Source organism: Notolepis coatsorum (assembly GCF_963971535.1).
Source record: "Notolepis coatsorum genome assembly, chromosome: 3".
NCBI classification, from domain to species: domain Eukaryota; kingdom Metazoa; phylum Chordata; class Actinopteri; order Aulopiformes; family Paralepididae; genus Notolepis; species Notolepis coatsorum.
Genome location: NC_140167.1, coordinates 46,280,124 through 46,299,517, shown reverse-complemented (window position 1 = coordinate 46,299,517; position 19,394 = coordinate 46,280,124). Strand labels below are relative to the sequence as shown.

Sequence of the window (19,394 nt, the reverse complement as noted above, 5' to 3'; positions counted from 1 at the left end):
CGCTAGAGAAGCGATCTGAAAAATATATTCTCTCATTTCCTGATCAGCACACACACACACACACATGGGGCAAATGCTGATATCTGTGAAAATAGATCAGATTACCCCAAGACAGGTCAAATAAATTGCTTACCTCAGATCAGATGTTCTCCAAAAAGATTATTCCAATTCCTGATCGCCATTCCAAATATCGATCGTGTTTATTGATTCAGCGCCGGGTACTGTAAATATGTATTCCACATCGTTTTGCGACTCGGCAATCACTTCGATCCTTCAGTTGGCTTGACGGAAAAGTAAAATGAGGAAACTGGACCCCACCCCCCCCCCATCAGTCTAATCCAATGGGGTGCAGTTACACAGGGAGAGACGATAAGGGGCGGTATTTTCCCAATGGAGCTCAGAGAGAGTCTGCAGCACTAGCGTGAGGCTCGATTGATGAAATATGAATTCAAATCGCTAATAAAAAAAAATACGAGAAACAAACGCTATATAGCGTTGGTGGCATTCAACAGTCGGCATGAACGAACGACAAAACGCGTCCGTGGCACTCAAAGTGTTAATATATTTTTATTTAAAGCATTTTGTGTATGACATGTGCTACATAAATACATTTGCCTTGCCTGGGGTAACCTCAAATTAACCTAAAGGTGGGAACTAGACTTGAACTAGCCCAGGTAAACTGAGGGAAGAGTCCGACCCAATTCACCCTTTAGAAATCCTGATATGGGTCCTCCAACAGCTCCACTACCGAGGAGCCATTATTACACTTGTAGTAATAATCAGAAAAATTAAGCCTACAATGAGTTTTCACAATGGTAAATAATTAAAACCAGAAGTTGTTTAAACCAAGTTAATCAATTTACCTGCCAAAACTTTGATGTTTTCAGCTGTTTCATATAGACTAGTGGCTTTAAACACCCAGCAAAATTACTCCTCCACCTGGTGTGATACCAATCAAGCATCGTAATACCTCCATGATGGCCTCCTCATTGGGCAGCAGGTGGCACAGCAGGTTGACGTAGGTCTGGCGGAAGGTGGAGTGGTTGGAGATGAGGCAACATTCAGTACAGGCCTTGGCCAGGACCACAGCCTTGGCCACCTCTCCTATCTTCTCCAAGTGCTTCACTCTCATCTCCATGAAGCCCTCACCCTCCAAGCTAATGTATGCATCGACTAGGGACAGGAGGTAGAAAGAAAAAGGGAAAAAGAGAGAGAAAGGACTGATAAGTGATCGATAAGGTACTAAGCTGTTAAAAATTAAAGTGAAATTCAGTGGTGCCTGTGGAGACTGCTGACTGGAAATTAAACAATGTAGATGCTAACCTTCGTCAGAGTTTGTGGGCTGACCGGTGAGGAGGGCATTGAGGACTGGGTTGCTCCATGCCCCTCCCTCTCCTGTGATCTGGAGTAGAGCTTGGAGGTCTGTGCTCCCATACTGTAACAAGGTATCATGGGCAACCTGCAATACACAGAGAGGGTAACATGTAATTATCTACTTGAATCCATTAGATCATACAGGGTTCCTGCTGGTTTCAATAAGTTACATTTAAAGGAACATGCCAACATTTGGGGAAATTAGCTTACAGTCTCCAGAGAGAGAGAGAGAGAGAGAGAGACAAGAAGATCGATACCAGTTTCCCCTCTGTGCGTTCAGTAGAAAGCTATCTGGCTGCATGTTAGCCTAGCTTTGCACAATGAATGGATGCGGACATGACCGGTTATCCTAGGTATTGTCCAACTAACACCTCCCCCGAAGGCTGATCCATCTTCTTGTCTCTCTCTCTGGAGAAGATGATAAGATAATTTCCCAAAATGTTGGCATGTTCTTTTAAGACTTGAGATTTTTAAGACCACTTTGAATAGAATATAAATATCTATTTCACAGCCACAATGGCAGAAAAGTATGAAGGACAATTACTATGAAAGAAGAAACAAGCTCCAGAATTCCTTACAAATATGACTTCCCCAAGAAGATACAAAAAGTTAAGATGTATGATCAGCGCAACATAAATCCTCAGACTCCAACTAATGCTATAGCTCAAGCTTGGTTGCTAGATGCAGTTGCTAGCTGGGTGTTCTCCGATACATTTTCACCAGGGGATGTAACAGTTGTGATTATTGGTTCCATGTTGATTTATTTCCATACAAACTGTTGATGGTGAACTGGGCTAAAACTTTTTGATAGTATGACGTGGCAGGGACAAATATTTTCATTCATTCAAGAAAATAGTGCTCAGTATCAGTATACTGTACAAGTATGCTTGGCCAGCAAAATGTTATCAACATATTTTATCAACATACGCTAAATTGCTGGGAAACACATGTAGGGAGAACAAAAAATTTTCTGCCGTCATTGGGGGGAATATATATATCGGTGGTAGAGCCAATATTTATTTAAATTGCATATTCCACCTCTGGGAGATAGTCTACAACGTAAAATAAATTAGTTTAGTTAGTTAGTTTTTAGTGGCAAAATAAATTCATATTTTTTGTTACTAGGCCTGTAATACTTGACCCGGCAGTAAACTCCCTAGTTAAATATTACCCTTTTAGGCAAATGGCGCGCGTATATTACCAATTCTAAAAGCAAAATCAGGTTAGGAATTGCAAATAGCAGCGTGAGAACACTCAGGCCTCTACTCGGGTGCTTTCGCTGTGCTGGATTCCAAATACTTTGGTTAAAAACTCAGAAGTCCCGAACGGAAAGAATAATCCGATCTTTGGGAAACATCTGGAATGCAAAAAGTTTGTTGTCAGCTCCTATTTGAGGGGAATAGCAGTTTGAATGAAAAAAACGCAGATGCCATTTTGACAGTATTTCGCCAACCAATCATCAACCGATGAGGTGTGCGCACAGGCGCGGGTGACAATCGGAGTGGTTGTTTGATCTACCAATATAAATTATGGTTTGGCTTTTTGTGAGGGGAGTGGCTGAACATTTTTGGGACGAAACTGCGTTCTGACGAGCTAAATTCTAAAAGTGTAGTCAGCCAGGTGCTGATGTGCGGAGCATTTAACACTTATTTAGACCAAAGTACCTCTAAATAATGATCAGTGGATGTACATGATTTAGAGTGATTTTTATATTGTGGTAAAATGTATGACAATGGCTTAGTCCTGCTAGATATTTTACATTAGACCAAATAACTGATGTTTGCGCCAACTGCAGGCAAAGAGAAAATAAATTCTAACTTAAGGTTACTTTAAAATGATTCAATAACTTTATATTTGCTTAGATCATACATTTCAGAGTGAGCTCCCATTGTGATCACATTACAGCCGAACATGTGACCTCCTCACCACTTTAGCATGACAGAAATGAAGCCAGAATCTATGGGAAATATGTTTAGAATGCAAGTCAGCAGGAACAAAGCCAAATACACTCTTTATAACTAGGCTTCCCAGCAGCACCCTTTCTCAGCCTTGGACAAGCCTATATCAATATGCACCTGATAAGAAACCCCATAACAAACCCCTGTGCTTGCGTTTTTTTTCCAAGAATATTTTGATACCGAGCAGAAGTCGGATAAATCCCCATAAGCGGAAGGTTTTTAGACCATCCTAGTGAGTGACTCAAAAAGACAGGTTCACAATTCTTGTCTTCGTTTAAACCCAGGCTCCATTTAAACATCTGGCATGATGTTGACTGACAAGTACAGGTCATCATTTCATAGATCGCTTTAGTATTGAGAAACATAGCACTGTGGTGTATCTTCTTACCACAATGCAATCCATTGGGGCAAGTGTCTTAGCTTTAAAACGTATTTGAGCCTTTTTCCAAAATAGGAATTTCACAGTATAATAAGATGTCTTGATATGTCCTACTGAGGAAATTGTTGCAATCCATACAATATCAAACATTATGCTTATAATGTGATGCATAGGCCTCATGGTTCTTCAGAAATGTGTCAACTTGTGGGAAAAGGGTTCTACATGTATTTTTTAGGGCCGTCAGTTTATCGCGTTAATTAGATTAATTAATTAAGACAGCAAATTATCGCGTTATGAAAATGTACTAAAAATGTATTAAAAAGAAATAATAATAAATTTAAATATTTTTTAATCTGCGGCTGGGTGGCGCAGCGGACATTGCGCTCGTCACCAACGCAAGAGACACCGGGTTCGACTCCGGCTGTCGGCGTTGCCTCCGGCTTGGGCCGGCCGTCATACTAACTCAATTGGCAGAGTTAGCGGGTGGAAGTCGATGGGTGGTAATCTGGACGTTGTGGACAGCGACTCCTACAGGTCGGTTGGGGGACGCCTGCACAGCAGAGACAGAAAAATGGCGGGGGTAGTGTGAGCCTCCCACACGTTACACCTCGCCAAATGAGAGTCCGCGCTGGCAGGTGAAAAGATGTGACAGGCTGCCTCCACATGTATCGGAGGGGACATGTGATGCAAGGCTTCTATCCTCCCTACAACCGGCCAGTGGGGGGCATATGCAAGCAACGTTCAAGACAGGGATGGGGAGAATTGGCACGGCAAAATTGGGATGTGAGAAAAATAGAAAAAGTGGATAAAAAAATATTATTTTTTTAATCTCATTCATCTAAAAAAAACAATAAATCATTGACTTTACTCAAAAACAGTCTCACTCCCATTTTCACTTTCACTCCTGCCCTTTTCCCCTACAACACCATTAGTTTGAAACCAGATTATTTACCCGAACAGACTGGTGGAACTGAACCCAGGCTTCGTAAGGGATTTCATTTTCAGGCACTGACAGCAACAGTTCAAAACAGCTCCTGCAAGCAAGAAAGAAAAAAAGAAAAAAGGTGTGAGGTGTCAAGTAAAAATGTGAAAGTTAAGATCAATTCAGGACAGTTTCTTAAAATGCAGGATCTCCTAAGAAATTAAAACACAAATAAAGGTGTTTCCTTTACTCTTGTGTAGTGATGAACACATGGCAGATAGCGATCAGACACTTTTACTAATACGGCATCATTATTGATTACGTTGATGGTATGAGCAAAATATTGTCTCATTGAAGGTCGAGCCAAAGGTATCCGTTGACATTGATATTTTAGAAAAGTTATTCGACTTAGTATGACATACTCAACCCAATAGTCCAATCCATCCTATTAAAATGTTGTGTGGCGTCACCATGGTGTAATTGATGTCACATTAGGCTATTATGCAGAGCTACACCATCACCGTCCTCACTACAACTTTCACTGCACAAATGCTTTTAAATAATGCATTTTTAAAATAAAACAAAACAATGACACAGAAAAAGTAAAACTACTAACAAAGCGAGTCTCTTTAAAACCAGGGCCACGCTGTCCGACTCTGCAGTGAGGTGGGACCGGGCGTCAGCAAAGCAGTTTATGGACAGACAGTACACCTCCAAAAGAGGCAGTCCGTGCTCCACAGAGTTCCTGCTACCAGCATAGTGCATCAGCGCCTGGAAATGAAAACACAAGCAAAATGTTAACAGCAAAAAGAAGGATGAGAAAAGACAAAAATATATACCAAGAGATGAACAGATTGTAGATCGTCGAGCCCAGCAAGCGGTAAGAAATGTGTGTTTTGTAATAATCCAACGATTATTTTGTTATTGATTAATCTGTTGATTATTTTATCAATTCATCTAAACGATTAATTTGATTCTATTTGCAATTTAATATTTCAAAATGTTTTACTAGTATCCTCAGGTTACATGGGTAGTTGCCTCTTTGACACCACCTACTGAATACACAAAGTAGGCGATGAGTCATGAAGTTTATTTATGTCTATAAATGCTGTGTGGTGTGGATACCTACTGTACATGAGTAGGGTGAGTGACCTACATGCCATTAATGCTTTTTATCCATCGACTCATTATAGCTACTTTATTATCTTGATATAATATAACACACACCCATTACTTTGACATTGTTTATCATTACATGCAATGTATCCATGCCTGTAGCTAAATGCTACAAAACGGGTAACAAAATTAACCCTTTAGATTAAAAAAGCTACCAGCCAGAGAGATTTTTTACTGGCCAAAAATTATAATGGCTTTTTAGTATATCATTATTGTGTGTTATCTCTCCACTCTATGGTAGTGCTTGTGCCAGCACAGGAGTTACGATTATTATCATCTTGTATTATTAACACTTTGAATGCCCATCACGAGATATCTCGTGATTTTTTTTATTTATTAGCGATCTGAATTCATATTTCATCAACCGAGTCTACCGTTGGTAAACCAGCTCCACCAGGCGCTCAGATGTGAAAAAATCGCCCCTATAGTCTCCCAGATGGTAATGCACCCTTTTGGATTGGACTCAATGAAAATGGATCAGAAAAAAAGGTCTAAACAACATTGTATGCTTGCACGAGGAAGGATAATAATGGTGATCTAGCGTTGATTTCAGAAAGATTCGATAATCAGGCGAAAAATTACAACTTGTTTAGTGTATTCCACTAAAACGCTATTATCGCGTCTTTCTCTGGAATTACTCAGAAGCACCCAAACTACTCATAATCAAAACGCTATAAAACGGAAATGTACCGATGAAAAAACAATCAGTTTTGTACATGTTGACTGGAAGCAACTCACTGATAATCGACGGGTGTATTAGACGCATAGCTATAATTTAAGATATATTTTAAGTAGGGATGCACAGATATGAAAATTGGCCACCGATACCGATTGTTCAACTAACACAATCGGCCGATACCGATATTTGTGGCAAAAAATAAGTATTTGTAATATCTTTTAATATTTTTTTTATATATATATTTTTTGTAATTTTTTTTAACACTATGGGTGCCGGCCAGAAATCCGGAAAATGACTGTGGATTGCCAGCGCTATTTGTCTATGGAGAAATTCCCCTTCTTTGCAGGGCTATAACTTTTTAAATTCTATTGCTACATTGCCATTATTAGGGCCCATTCAAAGTCCTATATGTATTGTTCATTGTGTAGCAACGTTAAACTTTTTCATTCACATATTCATAGTAAAGTATGGTCTAATGTATAAGTATGTTTTCATCTCTTTCTGCAGCTTTCTCCAGAACGTGATATATAGCCCCAAATGCATATTGATGATGAAATACAGTTTGATGGCAATCGGGGCGATATAAAAAATTTCAATTGGACGTACTTCTAGAATGATCTACGTATGATCTGATGATGACCGGATGGGCGGGGGATCGTTTATAATTCCGTGGGCAGCGTTATATCATTCATCTAGTGTGGGTGATATGTTCATCATAACAGTTTATATGGAATACGATAAAAAATAACGCTGAATATTACCGTATCCTCCTCGCGCCGTTGGGCGATGAGCGTGGAACAGTCATTTACCTATTATGGTATGTAGAAATATCGGGTCCATTTCCAGCTTGTATAATAGTATATATGTCCAAATCATGTTGTTTATCGAGTTATTGGCAATCGATCGCTATGTATTGTGTCGAGATCGAGTCCCGGGAGCCAAACAGAGTGCCCGGAAGTAATATGGCCGACCAGCACAACCTCCATAGCACTTCCTGTTTGGCGATTGCGCCGATCGGCCACCAGATGGCGCTCCTGAACCGCCAGAGAGCTCAGTGGGTCCTCCTGGTGGATCTCAGGCCAGCGGAGGGTAAATATGAATCCGATCGCAGATTTTTTAAATATTGATATCCGTCCTCCGGCAACTTGAGCATGGCCGGGAATGACGCTGTAAAGCGTTTCCCGGCAGTCAAAGTGTTAATGAAACTACTGTATATTTGTATGTGTATGTTTGTATTTGTAGGCCTCTTTACTTACTTAAAAAAAGGAAACATCAAGAAATATGTTTATGGTATTAATTCCACCATGCCATGTAGCACTATCACTCTCCCAGTATCGTCTGGCGGCCTGCAGATGGATACTATTCGCTCAACCAGCGCTCTCAACCAATGCAATAGAACCATTTTGATTGACAGTCGATTCTGCCAATTACGTGACACCGCTAGCACCCACCTCCTGCTGTTCTTACCACCAATCGGCAAGCGTTTATTCATTTTCTACTTCCGGGCATGCCGCCATTGATCTGCTTGCGAGAACCACAACAAGCTAATACGTTAGCTGCCCGCCGACCAGCGCTCCACAAGATGACCAAACGAGACACAATGATTTTACTGCAACAAATGTTATAATAAAACAAAGCCTTTCTATACATTTGTCTGGTTGAAAACTTTATTAACAGATTGCAGAATGGGTAGTTGGGTAAGGAATGAGCAACGGAATGGAATTGAGCTATGAACGGAGTAATGCCTTGCTTACTTGCTATCTTCGGGTAAATAATATGCTGATGTTATTGAACGTGTAACACTAACTATATAACGTTAATGCCACAAAACGAATGTTTGTGTCATTTTAACAGCAGATACTTTCTTAAATGCCATCTTCCCGAGAGAGGGGTGTTGACAGTGAGCTGTGATGGGTTCGCTTGGTTGTGTTATTAATAGCATTGAACAGCTAACCGAAAGCTAGCGTTAACTAACGTTAAAGGTTTAGCCATAACGTTACCTTGGCTAAAGTTGGGGCTATTCATAATCCAGCAATAATGGCTGCAGACCTGCAAGCAAAGTACAGCAAGTTGGCAAAGGAGTATTCCAACGTAAATCACATTTTCACCAGTAACATTAGTCTTCCATCTCCCGGTAGCTCATGCTAGCTAACCTAGCTCATGTTAACGTAGTCACTGAGCGACCACCTCGCGTACACACAGGGAACAAAATTAACTTTTTGACTTACCAGCCATTTGGCTGGTAGATTTTAAAAACTACCAGCCAGGCAGATTTTTTACCAGCCAAAAATTAAAAATAGTTTTTTAGTATATCGCCATGTGTTATTATTACTATATAATACTCTCATGTGCTATTTTCAATTAATATCATAAACAACATAAGGAATATTAGCATAATTTTGAGTAGACTGAAGGAATGAGTCAGCGTTAATAGTTTTAAATGCAAATAATTTATTGAAACATAGAAGTGGGGTCGGGGACACACACACTGTTTCAGCTCACCACCCCCGCATCATATTGTAGTCTAGTCTGTCTTCAAACTTCCACTCCTCTCGAAACCTTTTTATATTTGAATATCAACATTATCTGTGCATCCTCAGTAATCCTCAATTTACTACAATATACTCCTCTCCCGAGTCCTGACTAGTGACTTCATCGTCTTTCCAAACGCACGCACACACACAGAGAAAGGGAGAGTGCCCCCCCCCCCCCCCCCCCCATTTCCCTTTCCCCAGTCCACACTGTCTGCTGTTCTCTATGGCTCTGCCGCTGATCAGGATTAGCTTGTTAGCTTACGCTAACATAACGTTCATTTCGGGCGATGTGGGCATAAAGGAATGGCGACGATGCAATGCATGTTAGATGCATTTGACCCGTTGTGAGAAGAAGAAAAAACCACAGACTTATTTCGGCTCGCAAAATAGGCGCACTGCTGTGTAGCTCTGCTCTCAGGGAACAAACTTAACTTTTTGACTTACCAGCCATTTGGCTGGTAGATTTTAAAAACTACCAGCCAGGCAGATCTTTTACCAGCCATTGGCGGTTGGCTGGTACTTATTTTGTTCCCTGCGTACACAATTAATGACATGTTGCGGACAGCCATATCGGTGACAATGTTTAGCTTTTAGTGCCAAATGATAAGAGTCTGAAGCGGAGTCTCAAAAGAGAATGTTGAATATTTAGTAGTAACTTTGATGCAGTAGCTTGTGTGTGTGTGGGGGGGACTGGGGGCGGCGCCGTTGTGCAGGACGCGACTGAATTTATCGGCTACTGCCATCGGCACATTCGAGCTTATCGGCCGATAGGCCGATTGCAGTCAACAAGGCACTTATCGGCCGATACATCGGTGCACCCCTAATTTTAAGTACTCGCAAATTGCGCAGTCCCCCCCATTGACTTACAGCGGTGGCGTACTAGCACCATCTCGCGGATTAACCTCTGGCGCTGAATGAGTTAAGAGAAGTAATTTATATTTTAAATGTGATTCATTGCGCACTAGTTAGATTACACGTTGCGCAGGTTATTCAGATTCAGAGTTTTATTTGCCACATGGAAGCAATACAATCATACAGTTATGATACAAAATCATAAATAACGTTCTACCATAGGCAAAAGGAGCAGGAAGAACAAGAATTCTTATAGTTAACTGCCCCCTATTCCTAAACTAAACAAGTATTACTTGATGGTTGGCGTACAACCTAATTTACACAAAATAATCATTCATACCATATACAAAGAAATAGGGCTGTCTTAAATACTTCGAAGCTTCGTTCGATGGGCACGGGATTCGAACGGGAAAATAACATTTGAAAAATATATATATATATATTAATTGTTTTCCTCCCCCCTCCCACCTGCAAAATCTTGCGCCTCCAATGCAACAGACGTCATACGCCTCATTAACTCTGCCTCTATTTCTTAACTACAATAAGCAATGCCGTTTGTTATTTAAGATGAGGTCGGACTCGGCACTGACAGATTTGTGTTCATTGTGCTGCTTTTATAAAGCCTCAAATGACGGCTTACAATATTTGATAAAAGCAAAGTGTTTTCGTTTGTCTAAGATTTAAAAAGGTTTAAACTTTACAGCACTGACAATTCTCTATAGTATTTATTTATTAAATTTTTTCTTAGATAATACTTACAATGAGATCCATAACACAACAATGCACTAACATGGGCCCCTTGAATATGGCTGCGTTCAGCCTCCCAGACCCCCATAAGAGGGTCCCCCCCCATCCAACCCCAGAAATAGGGCTCCCCCACATCCCAGGTCCATCCCACGCGGGGTCGAGCACACAGCGACACAGGTCCCTTGAAATTAATTGGGCCAGGCTCAGTAGAGGAGAGAGGGAAGGTACCCCCCCCCACCGAGCCAAGCCCGCTACCTCCCACCATGTCACCAAGCACCAAACCCCACGCACAACAACCCCACAACATACAAGACCCCACTCTCCCGGGCCAAACCGCAGAAACGATGCCCCCCCTCGCCCCTCAGCCGCTCTGACCCCCATAAGAGAAACCCCTCCCTCCCGCCCTCCTCCCCGAGAAACAGAGCACCCCCATATTCTGGTCCACCATGCGCGGAGCCGAGCACCCAGAGCCCCCACCCGCCCCCCAGGCCCACGAGAACCCCAAGCCCAGGCTTGCAGAAGGCCAAAGCCCCACGCCTCAATGGCCTCCCGACCCCCCCAAGCTCGGTGTCCCCCCGGCCCGGCGCCCAGGCCACGGCGGCCGAGGGCCCCAGGAAACCCCACCCCACCCATACTGATCCCACAACACGCAAGACCCCCCTCTCCCGGGTTGAACCGCCGGAACGATGGCCCCTCCCCCCGACATTCCCCCCCACTGAACTCAGCCTGCCACCTCTGTACCTCCCATTTCACCGATATCACTCAATACATGTATGTTAACATAAATAAAACTGACAACACAATAAGAAAAAATGAAATGAAAATAAGCTATATGGTTAGCACTTTTTGGAGATACCCCCTGGAGATTCTCCAAGCCTCTCTTCATGTCCAACATTTTTTAATTCTTGTCCTTCACAAATGTCCATGTGCACGTTTAAAGCAACTGCTATTCTAACATAACTGCGATTCTAACATAACTCAAAGAAAAAAAGACAACATTTGGCGCTCCCATGGTGTTAGAGGATCTTAGTCGTATCCCTCTGTTCCCCGTTGGAAGTGAGAGGGCTCCCCCTAGTGGCGAAATGCGCACTAGTCCAACATTCATTCTGTGGACGGCCTCAGAGCTCCCGGTAAATGTTCTGAATTTGTCTTTCTTATGCACATGTTCATTTGTATTGTGTGTCACGTGTAATCCTGTAGTTCCTTCATACCAGTCCATCGTGTATTATTCCCCAATGTTAGAATCAACGTGTCCCTTTTTTAAAAAGAAATGTCAAATCGTTTGTCTATAACTTGTGTATTGTAAATCATAGTTAATTATTCTAAATTCTGGTGTTATAGTTTTCTTATACTACTTGGGGTAACTGTTCAATTATCTTTCCTCTGTTGTATCCATTCTTATCCCCAGGTCCCCCTTGTGTATGTTTGTATTGGGTACTCTTCCACGTTGATTTTGTCTTGCATCTTTCCTTGGATCACTGTGTCCCTTCATGCCCCTTTCTCGTGTCCCTTTGTCGTTCTTCATAGTTGATCTGCTTTGAATCGGTTCAGGTCCCCTCTTTTCCTCCTCCCGTCCTCTCCTCGTCCTCGTCTCTCGGTTCTGGTCCACCTGCCCGCCCTCTCCATCCGTCAGCGTAGGCCTAGGCTGTAGGCCTCTCTCCTTCCCCTCCCGGCATCTTTCATCCTCTCCGCGCCGTGTCCCTTCGCCGCCTCCTGCACGTTGTCGGGACCTGGTTCGTTTCTTTTTCTGAGTTTTCTTTATTTCTACATAGCTCCGACGCTTCATTGCCACCGCCGTTGGATTTTTCAGTGTTACATTGTATGCTCCACATTGCTCCTAATCCAATCTGCGTGGTGGCCTGGTTAGCCTCTATGTTAGCTTGTAAGCTAGTTCGTATGATAGCCTGTAGCTTCTCTGCATTGACATTCAGCGTCCCGCTAGCTTGTTCTACCTGTTGCATCATTGCCTCGTGTCGAGTCTTTTCCATCGTGTATTTACTTCATCTGGGGTTGCTTTTCTTTCATTTGTCCTCGTGTTCATTCTTCCTTCTTTCTTTTGTCCTTGAATCTTCACTTTTTATTTCGTTTTGAATTGTTTTACTTCCTTTTTTTGATATTCATTGACCGGGAGCTCTTTCATGTGGCTGCTCACCAGAACGTCGCAAACCCAAGTCCAGTATTTTTTGTAGGGATGCACCGAAAATTCGGCTACCGAAAATTATCTGCCGAAAATGGTTAAAACGGCCGAAAGGGTTTTAGCACCGAAAATATATGACCGAAAGTCAAATAACGTGTTGTTGTGATGACGTCATCAAAACGCGGCTACAGACATACCGGTAGCATGCGCAACATGTAACGTGAGCAGCTTGGCAGCTCTTCCTGCATTCTACAGCCTGTGATAACTAACTCCTCTTGGGAGTAGGGATGGGAATTGATAGGATTTTATCGATACGATTCCATTATCGATTCTGCTTATCGATTCGATTCTTTATCGATTCTCTTATCGATACCTGATCAATTTATAATTTAAATAAATAAATTGGAAATGCAACAGAACTAAGCTGGTTAGAATAACAACATGCAACTTGACATTTCTGATTGTCATTTATTGTTGAGCCCCCATGTCAGGGGCGACAGTGGCTCGGGAGGTAGAGCAGTCGTCTGGCAATCCGGAGGTTCCCGGTTCGATTCCCGCTCCTCCCGGGCAGCGTGTCGATGTGTCCTTGAGCAAGACACTTAACCCCTAACTGCTCCCGATGAGCAGGTTGGCACCTTGCATGGTTGCCTGCGCCGTCGTTGTGTGAATGTGTGAGTGATTGGGTAAAATGTAAGGAACAAATTGTAAAGCGCTTTGGATAAAAGCGCTATATAAAAAAGCAGCCATTTACCATGTCAGAAAAATACAAAAACTGTAAAAAATAAAACATTAACTATAGCCTACACTTAAATAAAATAATGTATTTGAGATTCTCTTAAAATGTATTTATTTTTTTATTCTTAAACTAATTTAATCTATTGAATAACAGTCGTTATTCCTCTGACTTCTGTCTCACACACACACACACACACACACACACACACACAGACACACAGAGCTCCCTCCCCGGGCCCCTGTCCTGTAGGTATTGGCTTGTGTTGCTACACGGACACATTTGTATGTTGCACCATGGTACTTCCTGTCTGACGGACTTAGTAAATAAACAATCCGGCTCTTATTATATGTGAACTAAAGAGTACAATGTTTACAGAACAGTCCCCACCCGCTGTTTTATTGTATTTGTACCTGTACTATCCGCTGTCAGCTGTTTATCTCTCTTTGTGAGCTTGATTAAATAGCGTTAGCTCACGTTAGCTAGCGATAGCTCCGCGGCTAATTTTAGCTCACCCTAAACTAAATCAATGAAAGCATTCAAGTAGTTTTCACTGCACATAGAAGTAGCCAAACAGCGGGAGCATTTCGGGAGCATATGACCAAAAGCCAGGCAATTTCGAGCCCTTAAGGAATCAAATAGAGTCTGCCATGGCTACATGCTAACGCGCGCAACTGTAGGAAAAACCTGGCAGCGTTAAGGGAATCGAAAGTCACAGGAGCCACACGGTTCCAGGCATCGGCCAATTAGGAACCGGTTCCCAACGGGAACCGGTTTTCGATTCCCATCCCTACTTGGGAGTAGGGATGCCCCCCGAAACCCGGTTCTAAACTAAATTAGAAAAAACCGGAGTATTGATCAGCTCCGACGTTAACGGTACTGCTATCAGTAGTCTAGGAGCGGATTAGCTACGTAGCTAACATTGTACCATCCATCTGCGACGCAACGGTGGCAGCAACAGTGGACACTGAGTAATGTTAACGTTATGACGAGTTCATACTACACTACACGTATGAACTAGACATAACGTTAACGTTACTCCGTTTAAATGAAGTGTTTAATTAGCAGCAATCTGTTGTTGAAAATGTATCGTTAAACCGGAAATGGAAATGCGAGGACAGGAAGTCGTCATCAATCGTTGTAGTCTTTTAGTCTCAACAGTCTGGAATTAATGTATGCATTCAAAAGTGCTGAATAAATGTTTTATGGGCCCATAATAGTGATTATTAATATTATTTAAGTTAAGTTTAGCCATAATCATGTCTTTTGCCATAATCAGGTAGCAAAAAAAAAAAAAGAAAAAACATATATATATTTATTTATATTAATCATTTTCGGCCTTTCGGCATTCGGTTTTCGGCCAACTGTTTCCTATTTTCGGTATCGGTTTCGGCCAAGAATTTCCCATTCGGTGGATCCCTAATTTTTTGTTTTACCTGTGTTGGATAAGACACTCAGTCCGCATAAAAACATGTCTTAATAAACTGTGCTTAATTAAGTCGAATTCTACCTTTGTCTCCATTAATGTTGTTAGCTGTGTAACGGAGAGCAGCCTCCCAGGCTCATTATTAATTTAATTAATTCAATCCACTTTATTTAAAGAGCACATTTTAAAACAACAAAGGTTTTATTTATTTATTTTTATATATAAAAAAGGGAATTGATATCTTTTTTCTTTTTTCGAAGCGTAGAATTCAAATAGAATCTTGGGCCCAGAAGCTTCCGACAGCCAAAAAAAAGCTTCAAAGGTCAGCCCTACAAAGAAACGAACAATCCACAGATTAAACAACTAAAAAATAATAAGAAGAAGAAGAAAAGAAAATCTCACTATTCAGATTCACACTTGAATTTCATACCGACTAAATATATATTTTTTATAATTATTTTTGAATTGACAAACACCATTACATCCCTTAAGCTCGCTATGGAGAGAATTCCACAACTTTACACCAATAACTGAAGGACACATCTGTCCTGTGTGGTATGTGCACTGCAAACAGATTTTTGCAGTGCACATACCATTTCAAATGTCATTTCCTCCTACTAAACTCACTTTCTAAATTAAAAAGTGAGTTAAAGTTAAAAAAAATTTTTTTAACATGTGCTATGTGAGATTTCCATGTTAGTTTATCATCCATAATTACACCAAGAAAACAAAATTCAGTAACTATTATACACAATATATTCAGCTAGTTCCTTTAAATTATATCCAGAGCAAAACAATTTTATCATCAGCAAACAAGACAAACTAATAGTTTTGAAACATCACAAATATCATTAATATATCAAAGAAAGAGTTATTGTTGCCTATTGTGGAGATAACTACTCAACCATTCAAGAACACTTCCTCTCATACCATATGAATGTAATTTAGAAATTAAAATATTATGATCCAAGCAGGCCATGTGAGCGGCGCGGCGCGTGAGCGGCGCGGGGCGCGGAGCGGGCGGTTTTGACGTGAGCGAGGAGTGGGTTTTAAAATGAGTCGGCGCGACGTCCGGAGTGAGAGTTCTCCTCCGCTCCAATCCACTCCAGGCCGCTCACAGTGGTTTAACACTGTTGATGTAATATATACATGCAGTACAATGCCAAAGCAACAGATGGCGATGTACAAACATGAAGGCCATTTTCAACCAATGAGAAGGGTGAACCTGTGATATCCTGTTCAGGCTTTGTCACTCACTTCTGTTAGAAAAAGTATCGACGCCATTGTTGTTGTCGTTAGCTTACATGCTAACGTTAATGGCAGCGACCATAGCATTGTGGCTCGGCTAGCCTATCATCGCTTAATAGAGCTAGTGAATGGATAAACAACGTTATTTAACATTGCAGAATGGGTACAATTACAATGCGGCTCAATACAAACAATTGTTAAGGGGCCCAGGGGGTGTAGACTGTTGTAGTTTGAGCTAATTTACACCATGCTCCAAAAAAAAATTAAAAAATCTGCCGAGCGATCTGGCGCGGGGAGCGCTCGATTCAAGGTGAGCGGGGAGCGAGCGGAGAGCGACTTGGGGGCGGGGTCAACATGAGCGATTAGCGGAGCGGACCAAGCTTTAAAGAGCGAAGAGCGGATTTCTCGGCCGCGCCGATCCGCTCACGTGGCCTGGATCCAAGGTATCAAATGCCTTTTTTTAAATCAATAAACACCTATTGTTAATTTCCTTTTATCTGTTAGTTATTTATTCAATAATATTCATTTTTTTTTTGATCCACTTTTTCTCCCATTTTCTATATTTTTTCTCCCATCCCAATTTCGTATCATCCAATTCAACCCTCCCCTGTCACGAACGCTGTTTCTTGCCTCCCACAAGCCGGCTGCAGTGAGGACTAAGTCATACATAGCACAAGTCCCCTCCGGTACTTGAGGTAACAGCAGTCGCATCTTTTCACCTGCGCAGCTCGACCTCTCAGTGTCGAGGAGTAACGCGTGGGAGGCTCACGCTGCCCCCGACACTTCCTGATTCTACTGCGCAGGCGCACCAACCGACTTGTAGGAGTCGCTTGTTCACAACGTTCGATCCCCACCCTTCAGTTTTTCCCTCCCCGTAATACGGCCAATGTGTATTACTGCGGACGACCAGCCAAACTGAAAAACAATGTGGAGAGCTGGATTCGAACACGCGAATCCTAGCGTCTCCACACTGGTGGCGAGTGCCTTAGACCACTACACCACCTAGCCGCTTATTCAATAATATTCATTAACACATTGACTGCCACACTGTTTTCCCATCTTTGTACTTAGTGTGCCAGCGCTGTAAAGTATAGGGATTTTCACTGTGTGTTGCGGTGTTTGCAGGGCTATTATCTATATTCTATATTATAGCTATGGAGACAATACTATGGCTCATTTGACATTAACAATCCATTGTTCAACATGTGAAAAAGAAATTCTCTCTGTACAGGGTATCTGCAGGTTTAGCCCAGTCAGATTTAAGGCTTTTTAAGACTTTTTAATGCCACTCAGAATTAAATTTAATACCAATTTCACAATAACAAAATGGCAAAAATCATGCAACGACACCAATTAGTTTAAGTTTAGGGACACGTTGGTCCAAAGATGTTTATTAAAAAATAACTTGGAAACTTAAAAATCTTGAACTTAAAGGAGTAACTGGATTGGATGAATTTCAACAAAGGGGTGACCAAACATAAATAGCAAATATAGCTATACAAAATATACCAGGGGCCAAGCAGCAAGTGCAACAGCCACATTTCCGTCAGAACACATACTACCATAGGACTGATACCTGTAAGAACACATGATTATCACCATAGGACTGATACCTGTCAGAACACATAACTATTACCACCCTCCCCAGGGTATCAAAAAAGTCAACCAACAAACTAGATTCTTGTACCGGATCTGCTCTCTGGTAAACAAGAATACCCTGAAGACTCTGGCAGGAGCACTCATTCAGGGGTACTACGACTATGCTTGCACCTCATGGTACCAAAGCACCTCAAAGGCACAAAAAACAAGATTACAAACATCACAAAACAAACTGGTCAGACTACTGCTTAACCTCACTCCTAAAACCCACTTTACCCCTGCCCACATTCAAAACCGCTCTTAAAGAGCACCTACGGGAGGCTGCAATTAGAAACTGGGCACCGTAAATGTCCAACGCCCCCCCCCCCCCCCCCCCCCCCTCCTAATGTACAGTCTCCTCCCCATCATATGTATATATTTTCTGTTAGGATCTCTGGGTAACAGTACTGTATATTTGCATATGTCACAAATGTAACAGTACAGTTACTATGAATTGAAAATGGGGGACCCTGATGTAAACAAGACGAAAGTCTCTCTGGTCTGCATCCCCTTAACAATTGTGTGTATTTATCTGTTATCTGTTAATACAGTTTTTCATTTATTCATCCAGTCGTTTTGTTTTTGTGGTTTGGTTGAATGAATGAAAACTTTGTTTAACAGATTGCAGAATGGGTACAATACAGTACGGCTCAATACACACAATTGTTAAGGGGATGCAGACCAGAGAAAGACGTTTGTCTTGTTTCCATCAGGGTCCCCCATTTTCAATTCATAGTGACATTTATGACACTCAACATACATGACATTTATGGCATAGGGACATACAGGTATATAGTACTGTTACATTTGTGACATATAAGATATGCAAATATACAGTACTGTTACCCATAGATCCTAACATACATATGATGGGAGGATACTGTACATTAGGAGGGGGTGGGTGGGAGGAAAAAATACATAGTGGGTGACTCTCATCGAACATAAACACAAACGTGTCCTTGTTTACATCCGTGAATAGATTATTTTCAAGTTAAGACCTCAGCTTCAAGTGTTGGCGTGGAGCCGCATGTTATCCAGACTTCTGTTGGTGCAGATGTTATAGTCCTACCTGAGATGGCGGGGCCGAAAAGAAATTCGAAATAGTAGTTTGCAGGCGCCGTTTTTGCAGAGGTACGCTTAGCGCTGCTCAGCATGTGCGACTCGACTGCTCTTTTTTTGTTGTTGCAGCGGGCCTCGTAATGGTCTTTGACTTTGACTGGGACCAACCATCGCGCAAACAGTGGATTGTCGAGCCAGTTCTCGTTAAATTGGCACTTTCCCATATTAACGAGTGCAAATGCTAAACTAAACGTAACGTTATCGCTTCCGCTTCGCCTTGCTAACGTTAGCTAGACTCCACTGAAATTGTTCCCGGCCAACATAAGGACCCGTGTTGGTTCCGCCCCATTCCGGTCTGCGTGATGCTACAACGCGGTCAATAAAAACTCCCGACTTTATCTCCCGTTAACCGTACTTCCCCAGATTTCATAATAAAACATGACATGGCATTTTATCTTTCCTTTCTATGGCATTTTTAAGACCTCTGAAAATGGATTTAAGACATTTTAAGACAAACTAAGGCCTTAATTAT

At 41.9% G+C, this 19,394-nt stretch overlaps 1 protein-coding gene across 1 annotated transcript in view; it reads right to left on the bottom strand.

Annotated features, from left to right (window-relative positions):
• Positions 1-19,394, bottom strand: part of rlf (RLF zinc finger) — a gene marked incomplete at its 5' end in the record, with an annotated part of 47,300 nt that overhangs the window by 16,169 nt on the left and 11,737 nt on the right. Inside the window, 4 exons of the mRNA XM_084310223.1 lie at positions 971-1,173; positions 1,324-1,459; positions 4,664-4,745; positions 5,250-5,404. Of these exons, the coding sequence (XP_084166349.1) occupies positions 971-1,173; positions 1,324-1,459; positions 4,664-4,745; positions 5,250-5,404 (576 nt within the window). The remainder of the gene's footprint in view (positions 1-970; positions 1,174-1,323; positions 1,460-4,663; positions 4,746-5,249; positions 5,405-19,394) is intronic.